Genomic DNA, 15354 nt, shown 5'->3' on the forward strand with positions numbered 1-15354 from the left:
AATAAATTAACATAACAATACACGCACCATTTAACTGGTGGGGGAGGCTAGAAAATGGCATTAGCCGTCGAAAATTAGGTGTTTTACGCAATTAGAAGTCGACGAACCATCGTCGAAGTCTAATGGCATAAATGCCTATTTTTTACGCCTAATGCCATTTTTTGGTGTTTACCTCATTTTTTGGTGTTATTTGCAGGTTTTTGAATGCACATTTGAGCTTGCTCTACGCATATTTATGTCATTTTATACTAGATTGATGGCTTGGTGCATGTTTGTGTTGTTTTTTGCAGGGAGCCGAGGCATTATTGGACGATTCTTGGAGTTTTGGACGCTTTTTGGAGTAAAGTCACGGCCACCGCCGCCCTGTTGCGCTCTCCGCGTGGATTTGGCTAGATTCGCCGTAGGCCATAGGCGGTGGCTGCCGCCCGCGTCTATTTCTGGCAGTTACGAATTTCAATATTTAAACCCTTTTCTTTAGGGTTTTCTTGGGCTATCCAATTTTACAGCCTCCGGCTGATGTTCTTACACTTTTTCTTGAGTTTTTTGAGAGATTCTACGCCTTGGGAACATTTGGATTCATTAGATCGCATTGGATTGTCCTTTACTTTGAACTATTATAAGAACTCCTCATTTTGGTTTATTGCTACATTTGCTTCTTGATTGTTCACTTTGTTGCTTATAGTTTTATATATGTTGATTGATGCAATTGATAATTTCATCACCTAGTTGAAGTAGTACGCTAGTTGATTGATTCATTTATTGAGTTATCCATTGAATTTGGCGTTGTGGATTTCATTTACTTTTTCTATTGGATTAATGGTGATGAATGTTCTCTATTGATTTGAATGCTTGGTTTGAGAGTCATTGATGTTAGATTGATTAAGATTGTTGGTGTTGGAATTGCATTAAGTCTTAAAATTAGGATACTCTTGATTTTGATCTTGTTTATCTTCTAAGTGAATGTTAAGTTCTTGTTTAAGTTGGTCTCGTGTGTTTGCTCTACGATTAACGATTTATCTTGCTAGTATTGCTTGATTTCATGGTTGAATTGGCTACACTTATAGTGAGAGTATTGCTTAGTATTGTTCATGTCTAGTTTTGATTGAGCTATGATGAATTATGTTGGTTGTGAGTTTATCTTTAGCTTTCTTGCTCGTTGAGTCTTGGTTTTCCATTACTTTATTTCCTGCCTAGGGTGAGTGAGAGTAACGTCAGACTCAAGTCATTGTTTAGAGTGTTAGGATTTTATTGCTTTATGTGTGTAGCATGATTAGTCGCCTTGCTTAGCCTTCCTTTAGAGACGACTTGGGTTAACTTACTACACTAGGATATCTTCGTGTGGTTGCGAGTCAAGTCCATAGGTGTTTTGGGTTGAGTCATCGGTCTCGTTATTTCCTATCTAAACCTGAGTACTTCTAATTTTTCTACATGGCTAATACCTTTAAACGAATTAATCAATTTTATAAATTCACAAAGCATAAATAAAATAGTAAATATTTAACATATCAATACACATATAAATAATTGGGGAATCCGAAAAATGACATTAGCCGTGCAAATGCGTTTTACGGCATTAGCCGTCCACGATGGTTGGTCGACGACTAATGGTGTAAAACGCCTAATTTGCAACTACTAATGCCATTTTCCGGCTTGTCTCGCTATATCCTATCAAAGTACACATATCCCTAAATTTTTTTGTTATCAAGCAAAATTAATTAGAATAAAACATGCTTCAAATAATTAAATTATGCTCAAATCCAACAAGAATTAGAACACCTTAAACGATACCACATAATAATGATAAATTCAAGTTAAAAACTTCGAAACTTACTTGATTTGAAGAAGAAGCCATATGTGCCTTTGTGTAGAAAGATTTTAGAAGAAATCCAACGTATGGTGACCCCTTGTAGCCGTCGATTTTTTTGAAAGAATTACTTTAAAAAATATGGAGATTTCAAGCCGTTGAATTTGAAGGTTGTAGCCGTTGAATTTTTGGAGATTTTAGTTAGGAACTTGAAGGTTGAAGCCATCGAGAATTTAAATATTTCAAGCCGTCGTGAACTATTTGTGAGTGTTGAGTTTTCCTTGTGTAGCTGTGTCCCCCATCCATTTTAACCTAAAATAATTTAGTGGGTCCTGCCACAACCCATTACCTATTAAATCAAGGTCATTCAATAAATGACATAAAGTACATTAGTTGTATAATGGGTATTGCTCTTGGGTAATTGGAATAAAACAAAAGCTGACTAATCACACATAATTATTGGAACATGATTTAAATTCAAAATATGAGAAAATCTTCACCAATTGATGTCATGATATGACGCAAAGGGATACTTTTTTTACTCAAATGTGTAAGAAGTGTAGGAAACGTGTTGGAAATTAACAAACATAATTGAGACATTAAAAGTAATACTCCATCCGTCCCGCTATTCATGGCACGTATTCCATTTCGGGTTGTCCCATCGATAATGGCTTGTTTCTATTTTAGGAAATAATAAGGGATAATTAATCTTAATTAAAGCACTAATTAAATACTTAATAAAACCTACTTTAATAAAAAATAAAACACTCTCACTCTAACTCTCTCTCTCTCAGCTGCTACTCCCTCGCCGTCTCTCCTCCTCCACGGTGACGGAGCGGCGACCCACCGCCTCCGCGTCCACCCACCCTCTTCCGCTTCCCTCTCTCTGTTCTCACTCTCGATCTCCTTTTCTCTAGTGTTCGCGGCGGCCGCTACGAGCTGCGGCGGCACATGCAGAGCCAGCGGTCGCCGCCGCCTCTGCTCCCTCTCTCTTCCACTGGTGTGCCGCCTCCGCGCTCCCATCTCCTCCGCGATCGGTGGCGAGATCTGTACACCGCCTCCATTCTCCATCCTCCATTTTCTTTCTCTGCGCCCAAAGATGACATTTTGGGATTTTTTTTTTAAATCCTCACTGATTCCTGGAGATTCGGTTCCGGTGGAGGAATTTGGGTTTCCTATTGTTTGTGTTGAGTCGACTTGCGTGGAGGGATTTGGCTTTTCTATTGTTGGTGTTAAGTTTGTAGAAGCGGTGGGAGATGGTTTGGATGGTGGAGGGATCTAGGTGGCGGTGGCGGTTGACGGAGGAAAGGTGGGATTTGGGTTTTCGACGGAGGAAGGGTTTGGCTGGGGTTTGTGTCGCCGAAATTCTGCAAAGGGGAGGGTTGGTGTGGGCTTCTCTGTGTCGGCCACACCGAGTAGAATGCTGGTGAGGTTTGGGTTGAGATCTGACGAGGCGCCTGCAGCAGCCTCGCAGGTGTTGATGAAGAAGAGAGTTATTTTATTAACAATATTTAAAATTAATTAACAATAACATTAAATATGTGGTCCCTACAACTTTTCTCCTAATACAATTCTCCTTAATACCCGTGCCGAAAATAAACGTGCCGTTAATAGCGGGACGAAAGGAGTATAAGTCAATTTGAATAGATTTAACATATTTGTTATAAGGGTGAGTATTTGTCATATGCACACATTATAAATATTGGTATTTTAAATTCTCACTCTTATTTTTTTTAAAATTTGTTAAAAAATATAAGAATGAAGTTATAATAAAGTTGTATCAAATTTGACTTGTAGTGTGTAATGGGTGATAATAGCCTAAAAATGCTTAATGATGTGAGTATTTGGATTAGTAAGTAGATGTATACAACCTGGTGATTTATATTTATTTAAGTGTTAATAGGCAAAAATGTCTTATTCCTTATGTTGTATATGAAAAATGCTCTATTTTATAAACTTAAGCATTTTATGCCCTAATAATGTGAAGTACCTATTTTACCCTTTGATGTTGATGGGTTTGCTTGATTTTTTGTGAAAGTCTTACACATTTGACCGATTTGACAACTATCAGTCATAAAAGTCAACGATTTGACAACTATCAGTCAAGAGTAAATATGACCAGTGAGTGGCTAGATCATGTGTCCGCCCGGGCGGACACATAATTTCACTGGGCGGACACATGATTTTACCGGTCGGACACATGATCTAGCACCCAAATCATGTGTCCGGCCGATAAAATCATGTGTCCGTCCGATGAAATCATGTGTCCGCCCGGGCGGCCACATGATTTTATCGGCCGGATCATGTATCCGATCGGAAAAATTATGTGTCCGTCCGGTGAAATTATGTGTCTGCCCGGTGAAATTATGTGTCCGCCCGGGGGAGACATGATCTAGCCATCCACCGGTCACATATACTCTTGACTGATAGCTGTCAAAGCGTTGACTTTTATGACTGATAGCTGTCAAATCAGTCAAATGTATAAGACTTTCACAAAAAACTAAACAAACCCATCAAATCGAAGGGTATTTAAAAAATAGGATATAAAATGCTTATGTTTATAGAAGATGACATTTTTCACATATAACTTAAGGAATGTGACATTTTAAATTTTCACTCTTTGTTTAAATTAAAGTGGTGGATAATTTAATTGAACTTTTCATAAGATTAGATTTTATTGCATCTAATATTTGCAGTATTTTCACTTATATTTTATTTTTGTAAAAGTACATTTATATAAATCACTAATTATACCTTAAATTGATTTTATTTATCAATTATCTATTTTTATATATATAACCGACCTTCACGTGAGTGAGAGCATATACCATTAATACAAATATACCGTGACGAATTCCGTCAAAAGTTAACGGAACTATGGAAGTCCGTCCGTAGTACGGTGGTAGGTGGTAGCCATGGCAGCCTCAAGGCGACAGTCAACTTCTGTTTGTGTGTGTGTGGGGGGGGGGGGGGGGGGGGGCATTACACACACTATCCACTGCCCCTCTATATAAAAAGGGGTCCCCCAGTTTCAATTCCTCCCAATAACTTGGCTTTCTCTCTCAACTCTTCCCACTCTCTCTAGAATTTATTGAAACCTCCCTCTCTCTCTCCGCAAAGACTGTGAGTGATATTTGTATGGCCGCTAATTTGCAGCGCACTCGTGGACTGGCGAAATTGGGCAAAAGATTAGCTGGCCAGATCCGCTCTCGCGATTCCCTCGCCATTTCTCAGCTCCACTGCAGGTGTGTGTGCTGTTGCTGGTGATGTCGATTATTCACCTAATTTTTTTGTTCAGGAATAGTAGTTAGCAATTAATTTGTGGAATGATCATGGGATTGATATGATCGAAGCTGTTTTTCAGCATAAATTTTTAGCAGTTGTTGATATCGAGCTTCTCCGTTCTATTTTCTGGTAGTTTCTTCATGATTAATTACTTCTGCTGAGACTTGTTGGTAGTTTAATCATGATCTTTAGAAGACATTTTTTCTGAAAATAAAAATAAAAATTGTGTTATTTTTTCTTAAGCGATTAAGACGTTAATTAGAATTGGATAACGTTAATGTAATTAAATTGAAATGTGGAGTTGATGCTAGAGCTCACATGTCATTGTCCAATAATTCTATTTTTTTCATGCTTCTTATCTCTTGGAAAAGAAGTTATATGTATCATACAAAATTCCCTGCTGAAAATCTGTGAATTTTCTCGGCATTTTGACAAGTTTGTTGGCTATTGACAATTCTTTACTCTTTTGGTTTTTATTTTGTGATTATTGTTAAAATCTAATTAATGTTTCTATCGTGGTGTTTTTTTGGGGATTTAAATTCACATATATAATTGATAATTCTTGAATTCGATATAGTGATTGATGATGAGATTTTATAGTCAAATGGATGGTGTGTTTTTCAGTGAAGATCACGAGATATAAAAAATTAAAACAGAAAGAGAGACTTGAAAAGCTTAAACACATGGAGATTGAGTAGTCTAAAACTTTTTAAATTAAATAATCTACCAGTACCATCGATGATTGGTATTCCATTGATTCTATAATTCTATTGCTAATGGTGGGGAGCAAATCAATTTAATTGATGCATGATCTTTTGCAGCATCACGAAAACCTTTGTATCATATAATATCCCTTTATGGTTGATGGACCCTTTTTGGCTGAGATAATTCAGAAGTCTCAATCAAGCATAGGACTGTATTTCTGTACTTATTTACATGCGTTCAAGATTCCATGAATGATCATCTTTGTAGATAGGACTTTGCTGTCTTTGCCATGAACGTGACATTTTGGCTATTTATTCTTATCAAAAAATAATGTCCTATTATAGTGACTATTTCAATTCTAACTTTTATATAGTGGTGGCTTTGGATGCCTTGATTCTATCTAAACTAGAGGAGGAGATGTTGAATTCCATGTGACTTTTGCTTGATTGATTCTATTTAGGGGGTGCTTTTGTTTTATTGGTTATATTGCCGTAGATATTTCTTGAACTGTACCTGCTTCGTCCCCGAATAAGTCTTCTATTTGGATATAAATCTTGTTCCTATCCTTGAATGCAAATTCTTTACTTTTTCATTTCTTCATGCAATAATTGGGGGTAAAAGGAGTAAAATTGCCCACTTTCATGGTATACGCATTTTGATGACTAGGGAACCTCCCCTCTATCCCCGAATAATTCTCCTATTGCAGATAAATCTTGTGTCCGAATGCAAATTCTTTATTTCATTTTCGATTTTCCATGCAAGTAAAAGAGTAAAATTGTCCACTTTCAAGATATACACATTTTGACTGCTGGGGAAACACTTATTCGGGGACACATGGAGTAACGGAAGGTGGGAGATTCATAAATTGCATATTGTTTTATCATGTGACCATCAAATTATCCAACAAGGATTAATTTCAACTGAATCTTTTGTCTTATGGGAGTTTAACTTACATGCCAAACCCCATTTTGAGCTCGATTTTTCTTACAAATAATTTGAGTATATTCCTCACTTCATTTGCATAATCTTGCACAATGTATGTATACAACAGGAGTGTGCAAGCTTCAGCCTACGACAAGAACCCGGAGGAGAATGTGAACTCGACTGTGGTCCCGGACCATGTAATCCCGCCTCAGCCGGACGAGTACTGGGCTCCTCATCCTAAGACAGGGGTGTTCGGGCCTGCAACGGATGAGAATCCGGGTTCGGGCCACAACCCTGGTGCCGCCAACGGGGGCTCGGTGTTGGAAGAGAAGGCCTTCTTCCGCCCTCAAGAGGACTTGGACAAGCCTCCCGTCCAACCTTGAGTTGCATAGAGCTAGGTTGTATCTGCATCAATTATGAATAAAAACTTGTGTGATTTGACCCTAAACCGCAGAAGATGATACCCCTTTAGTAAGGGGGTGTGTGTGAGAGAGAATTGCATTGTTATGAGAATGCTTTCAGTGTGTTGATGATGGGAATAGGTTTGGATGCTGTGTCACATGTGATTCTCTTTGTTGTGAATATATGCTGTTGCTTTTTATCTTTTGCCTTTAGTTTTTTTGACATAGGAAGTTTGTTTCTCTCCATTCTTTTCTAGCCATCACTTTTCTTACTGAACTTTTTGTGGTTGGACACCATTTTTTTTTAAAGAGGATAAATAATGGTTCACTATTTTTCTAGTAATGATTCGACCCCTGACCTAACAAGATAGAGGAAACGTCATATCAATTGAGTTGCGTTTTATTGTCCGAAGATAGACTTTAATTTGTTACACAATCTAGCAACTTAATGTGTGTTTTTAATGATTGTGATTAATGTCTGAAATCAAAGATTTAGGATTTGAGCTCCTCGTCATGTGGTCTTTTAAAATATTTATTTCTTCTACTTGAAAAATATATTTAATTGTTCTTTGTTTTAATAAATTAACATTTAAATATAAAGACCTAAATTATTTGATTCTCCTATTTAAAAAATACTTAATTGTTTTTTTGATTGATTAATTAATAATTATATTTAAAGACCTAAAATAATTGTTTTTCCTACCAGGAAAAAAAAAGGTTAATTATTTTTTATATGAATTAACAATTAAATTTAGAGATTGTGCCACATTAACCTTAAACCTAAGATCTTTTACTACAAATATTAATAATTTTTTTTAGACAAATATTAATTTAAGCCAACTTACACACTTTTTTGTTGTTCTAATCTTAGTATGTGTAACATATATAGAATATAGTTGTCACTTTTTTGTTGTTCTAATGTTAGTATATACTCCATCCGTCCCACTTGAATAGGCTCACTTCTTTTGGACACGGAGCTTAAGAAAACTTATTTTTTAATAGAAAAGTGGTAGTAAAGTGGTGTGGTCCACACCAATTAAGTACAATTTTTTTACCCAAAAAAGAAAATGAGCTTATTGGAGTGGGACATCCCAAAAAGAAAATAAGCCTATTGGAGTGGGACGGAGGGAGTACATCACAATCGATCGTCTACCCACATTGATGTGATAATTTTAATTAGAATAAGATATGTTAATGTGATAATTTTAATTAGAATAAGATATGTTAAATTGTTAATTATATTTTCTAATTAAAGTTGTCACATCAATGATGGACTCGTTATGCTTGCCCATAGTGTGTAGGTGATCGGTTCTATATGTAACATATATACTAGTTGAATTAGTGCATGCTACGTGTGTGTGCGCGTGCGCGTGCAATATGTTTGAGGAAGTAAATATCAGTAAATATAATACTCCATGTTTGACGAAGTAAATACAAGTCAGAAAAAGGTTCATGTATAGGTTCTTACTTCTTACTTCACGCAATTATCGTAAATCATACTCCCTCCGTCACAATAATGAAGACACACTTCATTTGGGCACGGAGATTAAGGTTAGCTAGATTATAGAATAAAGTAGTGTATCCCACTTTATTAGTGTATTTGATTAGTTAATGTTTAATGATTTCTTTTTATATTATTTTAAATTGCAACTGAAAATTTTATTTTATAAATTCATTATTTACAAATATTTTTATTAATTTAATTACATTTTTTTCTTCGAAATTAATTGTGCTCTCATCGTCTGCTGAGCGGCGAAATTACATGAGCGGTGAACGATCCAACTGCGCCTCCATCGTTTGATGCCAATGCCGGCCACCGGCGCCGAGCCCCACGTCTCCGATCTGAGATCCCCAAAATCATATCCCCAAAATCAGTCTAAAGCAAGAATTCCACAAACACCAAATTCGCTCAAAAATCAAATCCATCTGGAAACTAAAAATCAAAAATCAGTCTAAAGCAATAATTCTGGAACCCAACCTCCGATCTTCTCTGATTTTCTCACCACGAGCTTAAACCATCAACCCATCTGCAGAATTCGCTCAAAAATCAAATCTTGATAGTGAAATGCCCGCGCTGTGATTCCACAAACACCAAATTCTGCAAGAATTGCCGCCGGTATTGCGAAAGAATCCGACGGCGACTCGCTGTGAACCAGTGGATACCGGTGATAGTGATGGTGGTGGAGATCTGGAAACGGCAGAGGATGAGGCGGCGGATTGGGTGGAAAATAAGCCAATTGATGTCTAGGGCTCAAGGCGGCCCAAAGGTATGGCTTAACTTCGCCGGAGGTGGAGACGCGGCGGTACAGTCGGTGGTGGTCGATGACCGCTGCGCTCGCCGGGATTTCTGAAGGAGGCGGGTCTGGTGGCAGAGGAAGAGTCAGGAGACTGGAGGTGGCTCGACGGTGGACGTGGGGTGCTCGGCGGTGGCCATGGCTCGCCGGCGGCGACTTGGCCGAGAAGGGGGAGGAGAGAAGGAGGGAGATGAGGAGAGTGAGAGATGTGTTTAGAAATTAGGGTTTTTTTGTGACATATTTATACCTTAATTAAGGTGCAATTAATTAGATATTCTTAAGCCCTAATTATTTCCTTATTTAGAAGTGTGTCTTTATTATTGGGACGTTCCAATAAGGAAAGTGTGTCTTCATTATTGGGACGGAGGGAGTAGTTATTTTCAAATAAATCGATACGCAATTTAAGTAATATAGTTTCACATGATCCAATAAAAAAGTTGGCTTAAAATGTACATAAAAGAAAGAGGCAAAATGTGATATACCCTTTTTGAAAGATGAAACATAAAATATACCCACTTTTTTTAAAACAATAAAATCTACCCACTTAGGACATTTTTACCCCTATGTGTAATTCGCGCATTGCTCGCATTGCTCGACACTGAAGCGTCGAGCATTGAACTATCGAGCATCGAGCATGTCGAGCAATAGTTTAAATTGAACTATTGCTCGACGCCTCGAACATCGAGTGTCGAGCAATTAAGAACTGTCGAGCATGTCGAGCAATTAAGAACTGTCGAGCATGTCGAGCAATTAAGAACTGTCGAGCATGTCGAGCAATAGTTCAATGTCGAGCAAGACGAGCAATAGTTCAAATTGAACTATTGCTCGATATTAAGTGTCGAGCATTGAGTGTCGAGCAATGTGAACCGTCGAGCACTGAACATTTTTGGCACAAATTCAAAAAACAAACTTCAGATCTTGGCACAATTTCAAAAATCAAACTTCAGATCAGAAATCGTGCGACATCAGATCGGAAATCGTGCGACATCAGATCGGAAATCGTGCAGGTGGGGGAATCGGTAGAGAGAGAGAGAAGAAGAAGAAGAAGAAGAAGAAGAAGAAGGTTGCGGTGGATCTGTGGCCACGGCGACGGGATCTGTGGCTGCGGTGACGGCGCTAGGTCGGCGGAGGCGGAGGCACGCTGGAGGGCGGCGGAGGCGCGCTGAGAGAGAGATGGGAGAGAGAAGAAGAAGAAGAAGAAGAAGAAGAAGAAGGTTGCGCCTGTGATTTGGAGAGGAGTCACGGCGAGGCAGAGGAGGAGGAGAGGCTGGACGGCTGAGACGGGAGGCTGCGGCGGAGGCGTGCGTGGAGGCGCCGGAAGCGCGCTGGAGAGAAAAACGGCGGCGCGCGACGGAGGCGGATCTGGGCGGCCACGACGACGGGATCTGTGGCTGCGGCGACGACGCCAGGGCGGCGGCGGCGGAGGCGGAGGCGCGCTGAGAGAAAGAGAGATGGGGAGAGGCTGCAATTTTTTTTGGGGGTGGGGGGAAGAGGTTGCGATTTTTGGTGTTTTTTTGGAGAGGGGATTTGTTTGGTATTTTCTTTTTGTTTTAAGGGTATCTTAGTCCTTTCAACCTCAAAATGGGTACATTTTATATGTTTAATTTTGGGTGGGTATATTTTATGTTTCCTTTTTCAAATAGGGTAAAAAACACCATTAACCCTAAAAGAAATGTGTTATCTGCATATCCAGAGTCAAGACTACCGCCTTAGGCGTCGTTTTCGGATGAGTTACGCTAAAAATTGTTTTCATCTCCAAAACTTAAAAGTAATAGTGGATATTATCTCTTCATTGGCCGTATTAGGATACGATAACATCACCCCATATAACCCGTTTTTAAAAGAGGCATTCTCCCGTGCAACCGGTTGCACCGTGCAACTGATTTCTGAATGACACTACTTTAACATACTAATCACTCTTGAAGATTTTCAAGTGTCATTTGTATGTTGAAGTAGTGTCATTCGAAAATGTTCAAGTGTCATTTCCCAAATGAAGTAGTGTAATTCTGGAAACCAGTTGCACGGTGCAACCGATTGCACATGAGTATTTGTGTTTTTAAAAACTCATTTCTCTTCGATTTTCTCTCTAATAAATATTTTCTCTATAAAAGAGATTATCTCTCTAGCTTATAAGTTCAATTATCCAAATACATTGACAACTTATAAATTCTTAAGAAACGATATCTTATAAGCTCTTGAAACATCTTATAAGTTACTGAAACTTATAAGCTCTTTAAAATGAACTTAGCCAAACACCCTCTTATAAGTCGTTGTTGGAATGTGACTCAATCATGTTGTTATAGATTTGACCTCAGTCAAGTAATTTACTTTGAGGAGTTTATTTTACATGATTGAGTATTTTTTTTCAAAATTAGAATTTCCTCCGGCTCATCCTTTCAATAATATATAAATCAAGCAAAGCTAGTTCAAATGATAAATAATTAAATGTCTTAGAATATCCAAAAATTCCAATCCATCTAAATAAACAAAGAATTAATCTTATTATTTTTATCGATCAAGGCTAATCCCAAAATGTAAATGCCTCTTAGTATTTTATAGAAACTACTGGCAACAAGCATAAGTTACTAAGAAAAGAAAAATAAGAGAAATTAAAAGAATCATCATAGATGAAAATAATACAGGTTTTCCCATGACCATGATAATCAGACTTCAGGTTGTGCTTATTATTTCTAAAAGTATTTAATGATAAGATGTTATTGCAACTTAAATCAGCCTATTTAGCTGGGAGGACTAGTAGAAAAACATATGCAATTGAGAGGTTGAATCTACAAATCTAATAAAACATCAAAATGCATGCTCATTTCAGGAACTGTGATTACATTTACTTCATTCAAATATTTGTATGCACAACAAGGGTGTAAACAGAAGTGCTGGTTTCTTATTTACAAACTGGTCTTACTTGTCTATCACAATCTTTGTCTGATCTCAGCTCTCGCGATGAAGAATCCAGGCTGAATTCGCGCTATGAATGCCGTTGTTCAAGAACAAGCAGAGCAGATTTCAGTATTTCGCGGGCCTTTCTATCTGGTGAACATCCTGAAGCCTCCATTTCACTGTATATCTTTGGGACCTGGAGACAGAGAGTTGCCACTGTCATATTAGAATTGATTTCTGAGTTGAATGTAATGAGAAATCACACAATTTAAATTTTTATTGGATCACATATTGCTTACCTGATCAAATTTCTTGGCCCACAAAAACGCCTTCATTAGAGTACTATAGGTCACAACATCAGGGCTGATACCCTTCACAAGCAACAACAACACAATTATCAGAAAAAAACAGTGCTTAATTATACAACAAATTCAAGAATTCTATGCAGTTGTGAACTCACACTCTCTCTCATGTGGTTGTAGACCGATAGCGCTTCCATATGTCGTCCAGCAATTGCAAACGAGTTGATCAAAACGTTCAGCATTATCAGGTTCATTTCCATTCCTTCTGCTTCCATCAGCTGCAGTACCTTAACAGTTTGTTCGCATAATCCCTGAGTATCGACAGCAAAACTTAGACCAGATGCGCTAACATCGCTAAATAAATAAACATCACAGCCTCACTTATGATAATCTTGAACATGCAGATCAAGTTGTTCCGAAGAAACAACTCTAGTGCTCAAAACCCGACTATCTTAAGAGGTAGAAAGCGCGAAATATCCAAGCTCAAAAGGAACTGGAAATCTGTTAGTCTAGTTCGAGTGTGTTCAACAAATTAAGCCAAATAATCTCCATTCTCATTATACTATTCATCTGCTACACCAAGCTCATCTTTTTCCAAAATCATCCATGACACAATCTACAATAGCAAACATTCCTTATAACTTAATCCACATATAGCTCAACAAACATCAAGATTATTGAAAGATTTACTGCAAATGAGTAAAAGATAACAAAACCTGCTGAGCATAAGCATTTGCCAGAACACAAAACATGCTAGGATCAAGCTGAACACCTTCCAATTTCAGTGCCATTACACTATCCTCTGCATTTTGTGATTTCCCATACTGCCCGTATATATCAACAAGAACTGCGTAAATGGCTCCACTCCTTTGGTGTCCTTTACCCTTCATATTCTCGAAAATCCTTCTTATGATGTCCCATTTCCCCTGCTCCCCCAAACGGGAGATGATCGTCATAAAAATCTTGGGATCAGGATAAATCCCCTGTTCCTGCATCCTACTGAACAACTTCACAGCACCATCAGTCTCCCCGAATTTACAATGCCATTGGATCAAAGAATTCCATGTCTTAACATCCGGCTTTATGCAATCTTCTTGCATCTTCTCAAACACTTCCAAAGCATCTTCCAATTCACCATATCTTGCAAAAGTATCAATGATGCTACCATATATCCTCCTATCCATCATCATCCCCATTGCTCGTATCTCCGCCACAACCCCCATTGCCTTCTTCCACATCCCGTTATCCCTATAAATCTCGATGATCTTACTATACACATAAGAGTTGGGATCATATCCCTTCCTCTTCATCTCAGCAAGCACCAGCCATGTATCGTTCAAACGCCCAGCGCTAACATAGTATTCGATCAAAATCTCAAACGTCTTACGATTCCTCTCCAATCCCATATCATCAATCGCCCGCAAAACTTTATCAGACAGCTCTAAGAGGCCTTTCCTCAAACAGCTTTTGAGCATTGCATTGAACAGCCTGATCTTCGGCCTACCTCCCGAAATCACCATTTCTTGGAAGATCGCGTCGGCCTCCAACGTCCTTCCTACATCTCCGAGGCTAGTTATCAAACACGAATACGACGCCGAATTGGGGCGATAACCCAACGCCTCCATTTGCGAGAGCAGAGCCATGGCGTCGTCGACTTCTCCTTCCTCGCACAGTTCGCACAGCATCTCGTTGTACGTATCCCATGAAATCTCCTTGCAGTTGGAAGCCGCATGCTCCGAAACATCACTCAGTGATAAACTAACCGATTCCGAATCATATTCTTTCATGAATTTGCTTCTAGGCATTCCCAAAGGACTTAATGAAATGGGTATTGCGAATTTGTGGCTAAATTTGAAGAAAAATGGAAGAACGAATGAAAATTTGTGAAGAATTGCGAGGGAGTGTGGTCTAGGTAGCATCATTTGCTGCATCTCCATAACTTTGCAGCGGAACAACTGCTTTGCTTTGCCTCGCGCGCGCAATGCTACGGTAAATTGAAATCTTTCTTGGCATGTAAAATTCCCTTTACACCTTAATAGAGTACTATTACCTTTTAACGAAAAGAACTTCTTTTGATCTGAACTTGAAGACAATGACTCTTTGTCCAGGCTCTGATTAATATTTTTGTGTATTCTCCTCGTTCTGTGTTTGAACTGTTGTGTTCTTTCTCTTAAGTACAAGTTTTTAGGTTCTATTGTTAAGGGGCAATAGTATTCACCCTGGTTTAGAACTTGTGCTCTGAGTTCTATCTTTTGTTAGTTTAGAAGTGTTGTGTGGTTTTGGCATCATCAAAAAGGGAGAAATTGTTGGGAACTTATTGAAATATCATAATCCTTGTTTTGATGATACCAAAATCCATAGGCCTTAATTGTAATAGACTAGAACTGTTCGAACTCAAGTGTTAGAGTTCTTTTCTAGTTTAGTTTGTTGTTCTGAAGACTGAAGGACGAAGGACGAAGGAATGAAGACTGAAGACTGAAGTTACCAACTGAAGTATCAGTTGAAGAATCAGTCCGGAAATGATTACTTAATGCGTGCCACGTGGATTCAGCGGACTGATACTAAAGTCAAGTATCAGTTAAACATTCTTCCTTAGACTGAACCTCCAACGTTCAAAGGAAGCCATATACTCCAAAGTACAGCCGCATTAAATGCAGAGATCTCAGGATCATCCCTCTCTCCAAAGGTCAATCCTATTTGGTGGCTACTTTATCAGAGACGTCACATCTCCTGCTCTTCAACAT

At 38.5% G+C, this 15354-nt stretch overlaps 2 protein-coding genes and 1 long non-coding RNA gene across 3 annotated transcripts; 1 reads left to right on the forward strand and 2 right to left on the reverse strand.

Annotated features, from left to right (window-relative positions):
- Positions 1–4735: 4735 nt before the first annotated feature.
- Positions 4736–7319, forward strand: LOC131016133 (late embryogenesis abundant protein At5g17165). The gene is made up of 2 exons (XM_057944759.1): positions 4736–5049; positions 6846–7319. The coding sequence occupies exons 1-2, from the start codon at positions 4943–4945 to the stop codon at positions 7099–7101; spliced, it is 363 nt and encodes a 120-aa protein (XP_057800742.1). The 5' UTR covers positions 4736–4942; the 3' UTR covers positions 7102–7319.
- Positions 7320–8893: 1574 nt separating this feature from the next.
- LOC131016141 (uncharacterized) lies at positions 8894–11063 on the reverse strand. The gene is made up of 2 exons (XR_009098864.1): positions 9098–11063; positions 8894–8961 (listed from the first exon to the last, which is right to left on the reverse strand). It is a non-coding gene; the product is annotated as an uncharacterized LOC131016141 (long non-coding RNA).
- A 1145-nt stretch (positions 11064–12208) lies between these two features.
- Positions 12209–14742, reverse strand: LOC131016084 (pentatricopeptide repeat-containing protein CRP1, chloroplastic-like). The gene is made up of 4 exons (XM_057944659.1): positions 13327–14742; positions 12769–12921; positions 12608–12679; positions 12209–12504 (listed from the first exon to the last, which is right to left on the reverse strand). The coding sequence occupies exons 1-4, from the start codon at positions 14545–14547 to the stop codon at positions 12397–12399; spliced, it is 1554 nt and encodes a 517-aa protein (XP_057800642.1). The 5' UTR covers positions 14548–14742; the 3' UTR covers positions 12209–12396.
- Between the last annotated feature and the right edge of the window lie 612 nt (positions 14743–15354).

The sequence above is a fragment of the Salvia miltiorrhiza genome, chromosome 3, assembly GCF_028751815.1.
Source record: "Salvia miltiorrhiza cultivar Shanhuang (shh) chromosome 3, IMPLAD_Smil_shh, whole genome shotgun sequence".
Classification (NCBI taxonomy): domain Eukaryota; kingdom Viridiplantae; phylum Streptophyta; class Magnoliopsida; order Lamiales; family Lamiaceae; genus Salvia; species Salvia miltiorrhiza.

Coding starts and splice junctions, on each gene's coding strand:
- LOC131016133 (XM_057944759.1), top strand. CDS start 4,943: ATGGCCGCTAATTTGCAGCGCACTCGTGGACTGGCGAAATTGGGCAAA. Junction 5,050..6,845: donor ATTTCTCAGCTCCACTGCAG/GTGTGTGTGCTG, acceptor TGTATACAACAG/GAGTGTGCAAGCTTCAGCCT.
- LOC131016084 (XM_057944659.1), bottom strand. CDS start 14,547: ATGGAGATGCAGCAAATGATGCTACCTAGACCACACTCCCTCGCAATT. Junction 12,922..13,326: donor CAAATGCTTATGCTCAGCAG/GTTTTGTTATCT, acceptor GTCGATACTCAG/GGATTATGCGAACAAACTGT. Junction 12,505..12,607: donor GGGCCAAGAAATTTGATCAG/GTAAGCAATATG, acceptor CTCTGTCTCCAG/GTCCCAAAGATATACAGTGA.